Source organism: Penicillium cosmopolitanum (genome assembly GCF_028827165.1).
Source record: "Penicillium cosmopolitanum strain IBT 29677 chromosome Unknown utg000011l:1.0-3548175.0:1.0-3550911.0, whole genome shotgun sequence".
Classification (NCBI taxonomy): domain Eukaryota; kingdom Fungi; phylum Ascomycota; class Eurotiomycetes; order Eurotiales; family Aspergillaceae; genus Penicillium; species Penicillium cosmopolitanum.
This window is the reverse complement of record NW_026622681.1, coordinates 2068393-2083046: the sequence shown is the minus strand read 5'-3', so window position 1 is coordinate 2083046 and position 14654 is coordinate 2068393. Positions and strand designations below refer to the sequence as shown.

At 45.7% G+C, this 14654-nt stretch overlaps 7 protein-coding genes across 7 annotated transcripts; 4 read left to right on the top strand and 3 right to left on the bottom strand.

Annotated features, from left to right (window-relative positions):
* Positions 1-240: 240 nt before the first annotated feature.
* N7509_012288 (uncharacterized protein) lies at positions 241-1662 on the top strand (the record flags this gene model as incomplete). Its single annotated transcript, XM_056636925.1, has 1 exon — positions 241-1662. The coding sequence occupies one exon, from the start codon at positions 241-243 to the stop codon at positions 1660-1662; it is 1422 nt and encodes a 473-aa protein (XP_056482955.1).
* A 454-nt stretch (positions 1663-2116) lies between these two features.
* On the top strand, positions 2117-3728 carry N7509_012287 (uncharacterized protein; the record flags this gene model as incomplete). Its single annotated transcript, XM_056636924.1, has 7 exons — positions 2117-2168; positions 2220-2341; positions 2417-2550; positions 2610-2737; positions 2789-3446; positions 3509-3595; positions 3653-3728. The coding sequence occupies 7 exons, from the start codon at positions 2117-2119 to the stop codon at positions 3726-3728; spliced, it is 1257 nt and encodes a 418-aa protein (XP_056482954.1).
* A 381-nt stretch (positions 3729-4109) lies between these two features.
* Positions 4110-5299, bottom strand: N7509_012286 (GMC family oxidoreductase; the record flags this gene model as incomplete). Its single annotated transcript, XM_056636923.1, has 2 exons — positions 4110-5059; positions 5137-5299. The coding sequence occupies 2 exons, from the start codon at positions 5297-5299 to the stop codon at positions 4110-4112; spliced, it is 1113 nt and encodes a 370-aa protein (XP_056482953.1).
* A 32-nt stretch (positions 5300-5331) lies between these two features.
* On the bottom strand, positions 5332-6048 carry N7509_012285 (uncharacterized protein; the record flags this gene model as incomplete). The annotated part of the gene is made up of 2 exons (XM_056636922.1): positions 5332-5849; positions 6018-6048. 2 exons carry the CDS (start codon positions 6046-6048, stop codon positions 5332-5334), a joined length of 549 nt encoding a protein of 182 aa, XP_056482952.1.
* Positions 6049-6725: 677 nt separating this feature from the next.
* On the top strand, positions 6726-8110 carry N7509_012284 (uncharacterized protein; the record flags this gene model as incomplete). Its single annotated transcript, XM_056636921.1, has 5 exons — positions 6726-6860; positions 6918-7144; positions 7205-7344; positions 7400-7608; positions 7673-8110. The coding sequence occupies 5 exons, from the start codon at positions 6726-6728 to the stop codon at positions 8108-8110; spliced, it is 1149 nt and encodes a 382-aa protein (XP_056482951.1).
* Positions 8111-9846: 1736 nt separating this feature from the next.
* N7509_012283 (alpha-hydroxy acid oxidase) lies at positions 9847-11439 on the bottom strand (the record flags this gene model as incomplete). The annotated part of the gene is made up of 9 exons (XM_056636920.1): positions 9847-9922; positions 9989-10053; positions 10123-10376; positions 10453-10527; positions 10581-10729; positions 10805-11037; positions 11095-11197; positions 11252-11285; positions 11346-11439. The coding sequence occupies 9 exons, from the start codon at positions 11437-11439 to the stop codon at positions 9847-9849; spliced, it is 1083 nt and encodes a 360-aa protein (XP_056482950.1).
* Positions 11440-12887: 1448 nt separating this feature from the next.
* On the top strand, positions 12888-14396 carry N7509_012282 (AAT family amino acid transporter; the record flags this gene model as incomplete). Its single annotated transcript, XM_056636919.1, has 1 exon — positions 12888-14396. The coding sequence occupies one exon, from the start codon at positions 12888-12890 to the stop codon at positions 14394-14396; it is 1509 nt and encodes a 502-aa protein (XP_056482949.1).
* Between the last annotated feature and the right edge of the window lie 258 nt (positions 14397-14654).

Genomic DNA, 14654 nt, shown 5'->3' with positions numbered 1-14654 from the left:
GCCCGTTTGTTGATTGTCCTACCTGAGACCGTCCATGTAGGGTAATTTCCAAGCCGATCTTCCGCTTTCAAGGTCAACGGGGCCACGCTTTGTTCTTGAAGTACAGGCATTATAAGAGGAGAAGAAAATGTCTGTCTGCCAACAGCCTTCTGAAAAATTTGGTAAATTTTTCTGAGCCTACAGTGTTTATGTGAGGAGTTGAGGATCTCTTTTACTTTTCATTATTCTGAGCTATTCATCATGAGTTCCCCGGATATCGGCAAACGAGCCTGGCACCGCACCACCATTTTCAACATCTCGATTGTTGCAGTATGCGCTTTCATTGCACCTGGCCTATGGGCCGCAATGAACGGACTAGGAGGAGCAGGCTCGGCAGATCCTTACTACGTAAATGCAGCCAATGCAGTTATATTTTGCCTGCAGTTTGTGGTCTGCATCTTCGGAAGTTCTCTTATAGCAAAGATCGGCCTCAAATGGGCTTTTTCAATTGGCATGATCGGATTTCCAATTTATGCCTCTAGTGTGTATTGCAATATCAAATACAACAACACATGGTACATTATGCTCGCCTGTGTGATTGATGGCATCTCGTCAGGCATATTTTGGTTGACGGAAGGCGCAATTGTGCTGGCATACCCAGAAAAGCATCGGCGGGGAAAATACTTGGCTTATTGGCTTGCTAGTCGCATAGTGGGACAGATGATTGGTGGCGCTGTCACACTAGGGGTCAACGCCGAAAATAAAGAGAAAGGCCATATCAGTGTGCAGACCTACCTTGTATTCATTGCAATACAAGCCATTGGACCGTTTATCGCAGCAATGCTATCCTCGCCCGAGAAAGTACAACGGTCCGACCGGACCAAAGTCATTATTAATTTACCACAAGGCCTCAGTACTGAGCTTCGGGCTATGTGGAAAATTTTGGGAAGAAGAGAATTACTACTTCTCTTACCCATGATCTTGCAAAGTGTCTTCTCAGAAGCTTTTTTTTCGACCTACAACGCAACTTATTTTACTGTGCGAGCACGCGCACTAACGTCTTTGGTGGCTAGCACATGCGTGATCATTGCTAATTTTCTTTTGGGCTTTTTTCTGGACTGGCGCAAACCGACTCTGAACACGCGTGCAGTGGGCGCCTTCGTGATTATTTATGCATTCGAACTGTCTCTTTATATTTACGCGATGGTTGTCACCAAGGAATATGAGCGACAAGCAACTCCCAGAATTTTTGATTGGACCGACGATGGATTCGGGCGAGGTGCTTGTGTCTATATTTTGATGCTTGTTGGATTCAATCTTATGTACGACTATTTATACTGGCTCATCGGCACAATCAACCGTGATGGTGGCGATATTATTCGACTGAGTGCCATTGTACGTGGCGTCGAAAGCTGCGGACAAGCCATATCATACGGCATTAATTCAATTGACACTTTCAAGCTGTCTGGGGCTGTTACAGTGAATCTGTCGTTTTTCGCTGTTTGCATTATACCATCAGCACTTGTCATTTTCCGCGTTGGCATCATCGACGGAGTGAAAGTACATAACATCCAACAAGACGACATATTGCAGGACGGAATTTCCGGTGATGAAATGGGCGCAGATTCACTTCAGGCTGATTTCTCGAGTACGCGCGGCTCCACATGGGGTGATTCAAAATGAATAACACATCACGAAAATGATTCAAAGCATCAATTGAAAGCAATCGTGACTTGGGTCATTTGTATCTAGATCAAGTCTAATCTAGAGATTCTGAACTTTTTAACGGTTTCCGAGATCGTTCAAGTTGCTGGCGATTACGTTAGTTATGGGTTCCTGAATAACTAATCAGCGACTATTATCACTTGATCCCCTCAATCATGCAGTGCCGAGGCTGACGTTGCGCAAAGTTTTTATAAGCATACAATTAATCAGCGGACCTAGTTCAATTTTCCCTTTGCGATGCTTAGGGTTAAGAAATCCGGATTACTTGTCGACATGGTTCTAATTATGGCGCGATATTCATTGCGTGCTGAGGTCTACGTATTACTCCAATGTGAAATAAACCCCGCAGTATAAATATAAGTTCGACAAAATACTCCGAGACCATTAAATTCCAAGTTCACCCCTCATAATAATGGGCAGCATAGCAACGAACCCCTTCCAAGACGTCCCTACAGGACGCGTAGGTAAAGTTAACCACTGTCTTTTATCAATTGATATTGATCTAACGAATTTAGAGAGCCTGCAAAATCTCGTTACTCTATTTCGCGAGGATAATGATCCGAACAAGACCGATCTTCTTGTTGGGGTTTACAAAACTGACGAAGGAAAAGCATACGTACAGCCCAGTGTAAAAGAGGTATGACCTTTGAGTATGGATTGACTCAAGAGCAACAAAAACAAGAAAGGAGATCAAGTCTAAGTCTTAATGCAGGCAAAGAGGAGATTGTTTCATGACAATGAATGGCATCACGAGTACCGTGCTTCCGCTTTGGGGTCGATCGGGTACAGAGACTTAAGTAACAAGTTGCTCTTTGGCCCCGATAGTCGTCTTGTGCAAGAGAAAAGGTAATTTGACTCTATATTTATTGACGAAATTAGCACAGAGTTTAATTTGAATTATACAGAATTGTCACAACCCAGACTCTAGGTGCAAGTGGGGGATGCCACGTTGGCGCAGTTTTTTTGAAGCAGCATTATGGTCCCTGGAAGAACATAGAGGCTCCCGATATTTTTCTTCCGGGCGATACATGGCGTAGGAAGTCCTTGAACTACTACCCGGAGAATAATACTGACTGAAATTTAGTGAACCATCCGTTTGTTTTCCAATCTGCAGGAATCAAGCCAAGGTTTCTTCCGTATTTTTCTAGCAAAACGAACAAATTCGATTTTGAGGCATTCTCAGGGGCCCTGTTGTCGCTACCACCTCATTCTGTCGTTCTTTTACAGTCTGGAGCCCAGAACCCCACTGGATGCGATCCTTCTCCCGAACAGTGGCGAGATTTAGCATCCATATTTCTTCAACGCGGTCATCTGGCCTTTTTTGATGCTGCGTACCCGGGATTTGCATCGGGTGACATCGATGAAGATCTTGAAGGAGTCCGCCTTTTCGCCGATCTGGAGATCCCGCTTATCTTTGTTTCGACGTATGGAAAATGCTTCGGATTATACAGCGAGCGGGTTGGAATACTCTCCATTCTTGTGCCAAGTGAGGAAGTCGGGAAAAGAATTGAGACTCAACTGCGACTTCTCGCACGAGCGGAGAGCGGGGCACCTCCCGACTTTGGGTCGAAGATAGTCGAAACAGTTCTATCGGATGGCGATCTTGAGCGCCAATGGCGAGAGGAAGTGCGCGGTATGGCGATTGGACTCAAAGGCCGTCGTAGGGCTCTTAGAGCGGCATTGGAGAAGCTGAAAACCCCAGGGGACTGGCAGCACCTTACTGATCAGAATGGAATGTTCTCGTAAGTGACTTTCTTCAAGAACGGGCCGCAAGAGAGCTCCAATACTGATTCATTTTGTTCAGGTATCTTGGTCTGTCCAAGGAACAGGTCGATATTTTGCAGAACAAGTATCACGTTTATGTCCAAGACTCGGGAAGAATATCTATTGCGTATGTCTAAGAAGCCCCTGGAGGATGCCAATTATTCTAACGAATTTTAATATTTAGAGGACTTAACCGCTTCAACATCGACTATACTGCTTCCAGTATCAGCGCCGCTGTTAAAGAGACGATTTCGATTTGAACCTGTATGCGTCTGCCCAAGTAGTCCAATTGTTGACCCAAATTCTTGAAATGCGCATACGATCACGCAGAGTATACTACTCGCTTGAGGTTTGAATAAAGAGTTTGAAATAGCACATTCAACTTCTTATTTATTAAACTGCTTTTCGGAATTTTTGATCGCTTTCTACTTCGCTTTCTACTTTTAAATGCTATGCTATGGTATGAAAAAGAAAAGAAACCACTATTCATGACTCTTGAGGGTCGTTTCTGATATCTTGAAATATCAAATAAAAAATAAGATACGGAATCGGCTCGTATGAATAAAATATAACGCCACCAAAAGACCGGTCATTGTAGTTATTGTTGGTTAGTTATTTGGCGAGAAGAGAACATCTCATATCTAAGCCAGACCATACTCCTTGATCAGCTTCTCAGCACATGTTGCCCCAGTGACATATGCGACTGCTTGGACATGGGCGTTGACCAATACTGGGACAACACCCATATCAGCTATCCGCAGGTTTTCAATGCCAATGACCTTAAAATCCGGATCAACAACGGCGTCGGCATCGCCATTCTTGCCCATTTTGACGGTTCCTGTCATATGCCAGCTTGAAGAAATATTCTGTCGCCAGTATTCGAGTAAATCTTCATCCGACTCTCCCTTGGGCATGGCGAGCTCAGCGACATTGTCCTTCGTGTAAGATTTGTGCTTGGCAACGCGGAAAGAGTCTCGCAAAGCTTCGATCGCAAGTCGACGATCGAACGGGTGGGCGAGGAATTTCGGGTTGAAAAGGAGCGGAGTATCGGGGTCCGGCGACTGTAGAGTGACTTCTCCACGAGTCTGCGCATTGAACAAGAAGACAAGCAGGCAAGAATAATTCAAGGCCTCGGTCGGGAAGTCTGGAATGAACCAATGAATAGGGAAATGGGTAATAATTTCGTAGTGCGGCACGGTCTCTTGAAGGAGGTATTTTTGCTCATCCGCTGGGAGTGCTCGGAACTCAGGTGTAGAAGTGAGCTGCTCGGTAAGCTTGAACCAGCCAATACCTAATTCACAGGCGAACTTTGCCCACGGTCCAGTTCCGCTTTCTTCCCATTCTTTTTTGGCAGCATCCATGGCAGATTGGGAGCCATAGAAAGCCTTCCGATCCGTACTGGTATCAGTGCGAGTGTTGACCATTGGCACGAAGCAGTGATCGCGAAGTCCTTGACCCACCGCGGGTGTGTCTTGGACAATGTCGATATTATGTTGTTGTAATTGAGCAGCCGGGCCGATTCCCGAATGCATCAGGATGCGAGGGTCGTTGAGCGAGCCCGCGGAAAGGATGACCTCTTTTGAAGCATAATCTATATGGAAGTCAGATTAGAATACGGGAACAAAATTTGATAGGAGCAGACTTGGATGTCAAATATGCTGGACTCACATTTCTTGCCGTTCGCCTCGACGCCGACTGCCTTTTTCCCTTCCAAAATGACACGCTGCACTGGTGCATCGGTCGCAATAGTCAAATTATTCTTGTCGCCAGCGACAAGATCCTCTGCTGTCGATCGCAAACCTTGATGAGCCGAGTTGATCAGCACCGACATTCCAATTGGGTTACCAGAGTTATGGTCGGGGTTCAGGGGAATCCAGCTTGCTCGAAAACATCCAATAGTTCTGGCAAGTCTCTTTCCCATTCCCGCGCGAAGCCAACGTGAAGTGGGCCTTGACTGCCGTGGTCATCAACCTTTGGGTCGGCGTATTTCTTGTCCATGCCCTTCGGGATCTCTCCGTGAAAGGTTTCGAGATCCTTTAATCTCCTCTGGATATTCTGCCACCCAAAGTCCTCATCGCCAACAATGCGCGCCCATTCCTGATAGTCATCGCGCGCGCCGACACTGTAAACGCCAAAGTTGATGGCGCTTGATCCACCCATACAACGGCCGCGGCTATAGTCAATCTCGCGGTTATTGCAATTTTCCTGTGGAGTAGTCTTAAAGCCCCAGTTCATGGATTGGTTCTGGAAAGTGATCCATCGCTGCCCATCCACGCGAAGATTCTTATCTTCTTTATTTTCACCTGCTTCCAGGAGGAGAACTTGAGGCTTTCCGGTCGAGTTGGCAAGCTGAGCGGCGAGGGCACTTCCAGCTGGACCACCTAGAGTCAAGAAAAGTCAGATCTGACATAGCGGGGTCAAATTTCCGATGGGGGAGGGGGAGTTCCAAGGTTTCGTATTCCCAGCCGTCGGAGTTTATCTCATTTTCAGGAACCAAGACAAAGACATTCGGGAAGAAGTGGAAACCTTCTCCAAAGGCTATTACTCACTTCCGACAATAATAAAATCGAATGTAGACATCTTGAGCGGAGCAAATAAATCAATAGTAACGACGAAGCAGTAAGGCGACTAGTAGTTGGGGTCAAACCTAAGACTTCCAAGGTTCTCCATCTAGCTGGGGGAGATACCAATATATACTTTAGCCTTCTTATTAGTGACGTGTCAACGGAGATGAACCGACTTCGCGTGGCCTGTTGGGGATCTTAGTCGAAGTTTGAGCCCCTGAGCTGCAGCCCCTGGGGTTTAACTGTCGGTCAACTGTCCGTAGCGAGGAAAAGTGGATGGTTGAGGCAAGATACCCCCACCGTGAAGCCTCGTTCGACATCGTGCTGGCACTTGGCGGGCCGACACGAGCTCCGCTTCCCCTGTTAAGGTGGACCCGGTGGCGCGACAGCTGTGGAGATATGATGATCTTGCTTATAATGGATTGTTTGGTCTGCCAATGACAGGATGTCAGTAAAAAGAATTTTACGTATGGAGTACGGTTCCTTGTAATCCGTATCCGTAAGCGTCTTTAATGAAATCGATTTTAGACTAGCGGGATGATGATCTCTAAACGGACGGAATGGATCCGTGAAGATCCTGTTTGATCCTTCGGCAGTCTCATTTTCTCTTATTGTTCCTTTAATCTCTGCTACTCTCATCTTGGCCTCTCACACTCTCCTAAGTCTAAGACTCCTTATCGAGGAACCGTGAGAATGGGGGGCAATGTCGAGTCATGGGTATTGCTTTCTATAGCCTTGTTCACAATCATCGTCCGTATATTTGTACGATGGAAGCTCGTTGGACCGGCCAATTTCCAGCTCGATGACTATCTCATGCCATTAGCGGGGGTATGTGCCCGCTCCTATCATTTTTTATCGTGTTCGCGCTAAGACAATCCTGCACAGGTAGTTTTCATCTTGGAAACAGTAGCGGCGTACCTCGTCGTTGCCAACTACGAAGGCTTGACCAATAGCTACATGACAAACGAAGAACGAGAAAGTATCGATCCTTCATCTAGGGAGTGGTATAATAGGGTTGCCGGTTCAAAAATTCAGATAATCGGTTGGTCGCTATACACGGCAATTTTGTGGCTGGTCAAAATTAGCCTGGCAATCTTTTATTCTCGCTTAACGTAAGACTCACACCAGACTCTTCATTAAGTTAGACAAGAAATATGCTGATAAGATTGCAGAACGGGTCTTCAAAGTCTACCCACGCGTGTCCGAATCGCCTATGTAATCTTGGGTGTGACGTGGATCGCAACCCAGTTATCACTTCTTTTATCATGCCAACCCTTCCATGCATTTTGGCAGGTAGCTCCAAATCCCGGCAGTAAGTATTGGCCTCATAATCGGTAACAAGCACACTTCTCACTAATTATACGCAGAATATTGCCAACCAACGAATTCCCCAGTATACGTCTTGGTCGTCATGATACTCAACATCGCTACTGATATCTATCTGCTTTCAATACCTTTACCTCTTCTCTGGAAGGTCAATATCAGCCTGAAGCGCAAGATTCCTCTCCTGGCATTATTCTCCGGGGCTGCATTTGTCATTACAGCATCCATTATTCGAGGTGTTACCATCATGAGCGTGAGTTCTCCTAGTAAACGAATTTCCGCCTGATAAGAAACACTTTCTGACAAAGGTCGTACAGTCGGGCCCGAATGGTGCCGCATCTGGGTCTCAATGGGCTTGCCGCGAAACATTTGTTTCAATTATTGTATCTAACCTACCGATCATCCAACCACTTCTACGAAAGGGATTCAAGAAGATCGGTCTTGCTTCCTTCTTCAGCTCCTCGAACAAACCATCCGGGCAATCTTACCCGCTCTCAGGCTTGAAGACTTTAACGAATCGCGGTGACCGTGACACGATGAAGGGTAAAGGTAGTGCTGCCGCGCCGTCACACATGCAGGTTTCGGCGTGGGGAAGTGACGAGCATATTCTTACCGAACCCGAGCCCTCTTCGAAGGACATCACGGTAGTCTCAGAGACGGTTGTACAGAGTGAACCATGGAACTGGGAAGGACCTGGTGGTGCTCATTCGACTACACCACCAAAGGAATGGAGAGGCCAGTTATCTGAACGGTGAATGAGGGCGGTGAATTGTGATGCAGTTACATGTGAAGGACGTGACGTATGAAGAGGGATAACAGGACTCCAAATGTATTATACTTAATATCAATTCCGCAGATTCTGCGCTGCCAATTTATCTTTTTGCCGGTAGTATTCAGGCATTTTCAATGCCTCGCGACGTTGATGTTATGACTGTAGTGTATGTTCTATAACAGTCAGGTTATTTTGAGCTTAACTTAAGAAGCTGGATCCGATTTACCCAATTTTTGGTCTGTCAGAGATTTTGTGTTTCCTAGATGAACAAAGTGGAATCTCATTTGGGGTTTCCGATCTATGCTTTTAGTACAACCCGATGTCACAGGCATCTGGGCACGACCTCAATCACAAGTGCATCCAGGTGTTTTCAGGTTGTTGCCTGAGGTCTCAGGCCTTATAATCAGGAACAAGCGTCTAACTATATAGTCTCTCTAGATTACATCTGCTCATGCTTTGCTTTGTATTTTCGTTATTTCTACTAGTACATTTCTGTAACTGTCCTTCACGTAGATAGGCTGTTGAATACAGCACAGATCAAGCTACGAAATATCAAGCCTCCCGGGCCCTGACAAATCACGTTATGTCCTTTGTATCTTTACGAAGCTCAAAGCCGAGACCGGGAACTGGCAGTATTATTTTGGCTATCCCGAACCGCCTGTGTTCATGAAATATTCTCTTGCTGCTTTTCTTTTGCATCGCGTTTCTTATCAGATGCATATGAGATGCCATTGCCCGAGCAATGAATACAGGTAAATTAATAAGCAAGATCATTCAATCGAAATACGACATGGGAAGTCAAGATAGTCCCGGTGTATAATCGCCAGCCCTCGTCCAGAGAACGCATTTGCTTTATAGGCCCAGCTTTTACGAGAGGTCGCTTCTGTTCCAAGGTTCTCATATATATTCTACGTTTCTGTATACTATTGCGGGAAAGTGTCTTTGCTTTTAGTTTTAACGCCTCAGGTTCTCATGGTACTCACAGATGTGTTAAACCACGTTTATTGTGGAAGGCAACCGTTTCATAGAGCCAGGATCTGTAAATCTAGACAACAATCGGCATTCACCATCTTATTCAAATTGAGCGGGGTAATGCAATTATGTCACGGGGAGCGCCTGATAGCCGTGTTTGGCGGTTTGGGAAGGTGGTTCCGGCGCAGGACAGCCACAGAGCATTAGGCTTTCAATGGCCGAATTCTGTGATCATGGCAACTAAGACTAATTTGTTTAGTCTGGTTTAACTTTTTATCTCTAGTATTAATTTGGAAACACCATTTTGGCGATGTCTACTAGGAAATTTTAGTTGGAATGAAAACTGCCTCAAGGGCGATTGATATGATTCCGCCACATGTTCAAGCTATCCAAGTTTGCCTAGCATAAAGTAGTCACATCATGTAACTAGAGTACAAGGGTATGCAAATATATTTTCAAACCGATTTAGAATCGTTGGAGGTAGAGGTGTTTAAGCTATTTCTGTTCCTTTTCGAGGGAGCCATAAACTGTCGGAAATTACCCTATACAATGATTTGCATAAAAGTCTGGTTTGAAATTTCATAATAATCTTGAAACACATGATATTTTTTACAAATTTATTTCATGAAGTTGAAATCAATAGAATCAGAACAAAAGCGTGATGGTTGTTCAAATATAGCGAAGTTTGAAATTAGTCACAAAGCAATCTAACGGTCCTTAGATCTACGGAACTTCCTGAGTCATATCCTAAAGCTTCGCCAAAATGCCGTTGGGCTGAAGGACAGATAAGAAGCTACTGTCAATATCTTTGATCGAGCGACAGCTTACGAAAAACATGTTAGTTATCAATCTCGTTTTTTGGTATAATTAGAGCAAGAGGTGATCTTACCCTGCTAATGCCATCGTAATACGCAGCTCCTGCAAAAGAATTTTGATGCCTAGCTCAACACCCTTCTGTCCATTTGTACCAAAAATTATTAGCTCCTACCCGGGGGCTTCCAAGGACATGCGAGTTCTACTAACTGCGAGTCCCCACACGGCAGCTCTGCCGATAAAACAGTGACTAGCATCTAGTGCCAATGCCTTGGATATGTCCGATCCCCGACGAATACCACTGTCAATTGCAAGATGAACTTTTCCAGTCGCGATAGGTGCGCATTCTCGCAAGACGTCCAAGGTTGCAGGTACACCGTCAAGTTGTCGACCACCATGATTAGAGATAACGATCCCATCCAATCCAAGTTTAATAGCTAGCTGCACGTCGTCTGCCCGGTTCACTATTAATTACATTGGAATGTCAGAATGAGATGTAGAAAATAAACGCCAGAATGATTAATCTTTTTGAATACTCACCACCTTTCAACCAGATCTGAAGATTGGAATTGTCTCTCAACCACGGAATTGTCTCTTCCAAGTTCATACCAGCATCTACAAAATTTCGCGGTTAGGTCAATCTTCCATTAATTGGGCATAAAACTGACCATAATAAACACCGTCTGAATGAACTGAGCTATGACTAAGAATGTTAGGCCAAGTCATATCAACCGGCAATTCAAATTTATTCCGAAACTCGTTGAGCCGCTTTCCCAGCACGGCATTGTCAACAGATAGGAAAAGAGCTTTACAGCCACTGTCTGCAATTATGATTTAATAAGTGGAAAGGCCAATGCGTAATGGCTGAACAGATATTTCACAGTGAACATACCCTCGGCGCGCTTCAAGATGTAATGTGATTTTACGGTCTTTCAGCACACACATTTGCATGGCATACGGGATTTCTAGCCCTTGGGCCGTAGCATCCTCTATCGAGCAGGTCGAGTAAGATGATAGTACCATTGAGATTCCTGTCGCAGCAGCCGCCCGAGATGTGGCAACCTCCCCATCGGGATGGGCTAATTTGTGCATAGCCGTGGGGCTGAGGCCCAGGGGGAACGACACCTGGACCATTAGAATTTCTTAAACTGAGATCCGGCTCTAAACATTTTCAAGACACACCTTTGTACCAAACAACTCGGAACTGGTATCTATATAATTGACGTCGACTAGAATTTTGGGTCTAATCTTGTACCGGTCGAAGGCAGCTTCATTGTCACGCAGGCTATTGCATAGTCAGCGCGGATTCACTGAAGAAGCTACCTTCCGTATGGCATACGTCAGGAGGTCCATGGGTCCTTCATTGTAATAATCTGGAAACGAGGGGTTAAAATCTGAGCCATGTTGGCATCATGTTATTCTGTCTCCTTTACCTCTGTACATCTGTGGTAGTTGGACGCTGGCCCGGGACTTGAGATCATCGATACAGCAGACATCGGGATCTAGTTCTTCTGCACGATTCGCCATACTTCTTTTTAGGAAAAGACCGAAAATTTTAATATCCAAGATAGGACAAAGAAAAATTGTCCCATTAATCGTAGAAATACGTCGACCAGCCGAGAACGGTCCTCATTCGAGTAAATGTCTTCATCCCTCATGCATTCAAATAGTATCCTCAATCGCCCTATCGGGGCTCAGAAGATGAACCTACTGAGCTTCTCCTCTGATACCCCACCCATACCTTACTTTCCTATTCTGAGTAAATTTGCTTATCATTGAGCTTGTGTGTAAAATGCATATGTTGCTTGCCTAATCCAGCGATCCTGCCTGAACAAGTTACTTTCCCGCCACCTACCAACTGCCCCCGTGGCTATCGCTCAAGGTTTAATTTTCCAAAAGGCCGAGCAGGTTCCGGGGCTAGGAAATGCATTCATTTGGGAGGCAATTTGAACATATTGGTACCCTTTATGTACTCAACTATTAAGTCTGGCATTGAAGGTTTAATGGAGTTGGAGGTTTCAAACTTCGCCACACCATTCCTAAATTTGACGCCAGAACCCCACATTCCCCGGCATTGTGCCAAACATTGAGCTGCAGCAATTCAAACTTGGCTCATTGCCGTCATGAGATGGAATATTATTACATAGGAAGTCAATGCAAGCCAGAAGCAGCTGTTCGGGTGATCTTTGCCGAGTATAATGACGTCGGATATGCCAGCAGAAAGCCCGTACCATGTTATTGTCCTGATTTGACCTCCGTCCGACCGTGGAGAAAGATGCCTTTGTATTACCCCCTGCTCTTTAGTTATATCCCAATTGGCCCCAGTTATATCAATTATTATGCGAGTATGGCATATCGCAATCAAGTGTCCTAGATGAGCATGTTTTCAAGAGTAACAATTATTGGTACAGAACTTCCAGCCCATGGTTTGAATGAGGGAATTTATAGCAAGAGTAGATTAAACTTATACTGATACATTCCGTAACATAGCCTGGGAGCAATCTTGATATATACTAGTGTCAATTTAATCCTTGCCATTCCCCTACCAGCCAATTATTCCATCCGCTAAGATGAGCTCGGAAAGTTCAAACCCCCTCTTGCCAAATCTCATAGTCAGAACTTTGATTGGGTGGTCTTTGTCAACTGCTGATAAGTACGAGACGCTCATAGGTACGAATTTCCAAGCCCATAAACGGGGAGTAATCATAGATACCACAATTGTGCTCTGGGGATGGCCAGTGATCTGATACATGTATAAATTGGAGCGTTTTTCGTTTTCTGGCCTAGCATTCTTTTGACCCAAGCAACATGGATAAATCCTCTACCTATTCTCTCAATGACCCAGCGGGCCCTGATTCTATCGCAATGCCCGAAAAGGGGATGACCTTGCCCACTCACCCTCTCATATTGAGGGTCAGGCGTTCGATCTCCACCGGACCACCACCCATCGTGGGCTGAAGTCTCGTCATGCACAGATGCTTGCTCTGGGTGGGACTATTGGCACTGGTCTCTTCGTTGGATCCGGTCAGGCCTTACAACAAGGCGGCCCTGTATTTCTCGTTATAGCATACTGTCTCTTGACCTTCCTTGTTCTCGGTATTGTGACCGCCACCACCGAGATAAGCTCATATCTCCCTGTGCCCGGCTGCTCTGTTGCTTACTACGCTCATCGATTTGTCTCGCCTAGCATGGGGTTTGCCCTGGGATGGATGTACTGGTACATATTCACCATTACTGTTCCTGCCGAAGTCGTCGCAGCCAGCGTAATCATCGATTACTGGAGCCCTCCCGTCAACATCGCGGTTTGGATCACGATATTCATCATCTTGATCATCATCCTTAACCTCCTTCCCGTTAGTGCCTACGGAGAAGCCGAGTTTTGGTTCGCATCATTGAAGGTGCTCGGGATAATTGGCCTGTTGATAATGGCTCTTGTCTTAATACTGGGAGGAGGTCCAACGCATGATCGTCTGGGTTTCCGCTACTGGAAGGACCCAGGCCCGGTAAAGGATTACGTTGCTGAGGGGGCTACTGGCCGTTTTGTGGCCTTTATCTCTGTCACTACACTATCGGTCTTTGCTTTTGGTTTCGCCCCCGAACTGTTGGTTGTTACTGGCGGCGAAATGCAAAGACCTCGAGAGAATCTGCCCAAGGCAGGAAAGCGATACTTTTATCGACTCGTCGCCTTCTACATCCTTGGCTCTTTTGCTATCAGTATGATCGTTTCAAGTGATAACGATCAGCTACTGGGCGGTGGATCGGGCGCTGGTGCCTCGCCGTGGGCTATTGCTGCCAGAGAGGCCAGTATCCCAGTCCTAGATTCCATCATCAACGCGATTATTCTTACATCTGCAATATCGGCGGGCACGTCGTACCTATACATGTCTTCTCGCGTGCTGTACTCATTGGCCGTTGCAGGAAATGCACCTAAAATCTTCGCCCGATGCACACGCAAGGGTGTCCCTTACTATGCGTTAGCAACAAGTGTTACATTTTCTGCTTTGTCTTACTTGAACCTGTCCGCAACGGGAGCAGTCGTCTTCAACTGGTTCGTAAACCTGATCAACACGGGCGCATATTTGAGCTGGATTTGTGTCTGTCTGATATATCTGCGTTTCCGCAAAATCACCTCTGCTCAAGGTATTGACCACACTGCCCTGCCATATCGGTCTATCCTACAGCCCTACATGGCATACGTGTCGGGCGGGGTGTTTTCAATTCTTCTCTTGCTCAATGGCATGGCAAACTTTTTCCCTGGCCATTGGGACACATCGACCTTCATTACATGCTACATCGGCATTGTCATTCTACTTGTGTTTTATACCGTCCACCGCTTTACACTGGGTCGGAAAGACCCTTGGATGAGGCCACTCCAAGAAGTTGACATGGTTTCTGGACTGGCTGAGGTTATTGCAGATGAAGAAATGGAGTTGCCACTGGAACCGAGAAAGCGTTTCCCAGTTTGGCGATATTTATGGGAGTAGTGAAACAGAGTGCCCAAAGTTCGGATCTAACACCTAACCCTTGTAAAGACTCGATCTTGCGTTTGGTTATTTACATCCAAGTTTGAACGTATTTACAGTGAGGATTCAGAACATCGTGCTATGGCCAAAGGATATACCGACTCTTTTGCTCGCTACCGAGTTGCATTTCAAGTTCAAGTTGGCATTTTGGAAAAAAGAAAAGGCTACCGACGAGTAGTAGAGTGCTATAAGTATATGTTACCAATATTATTCGAGTTC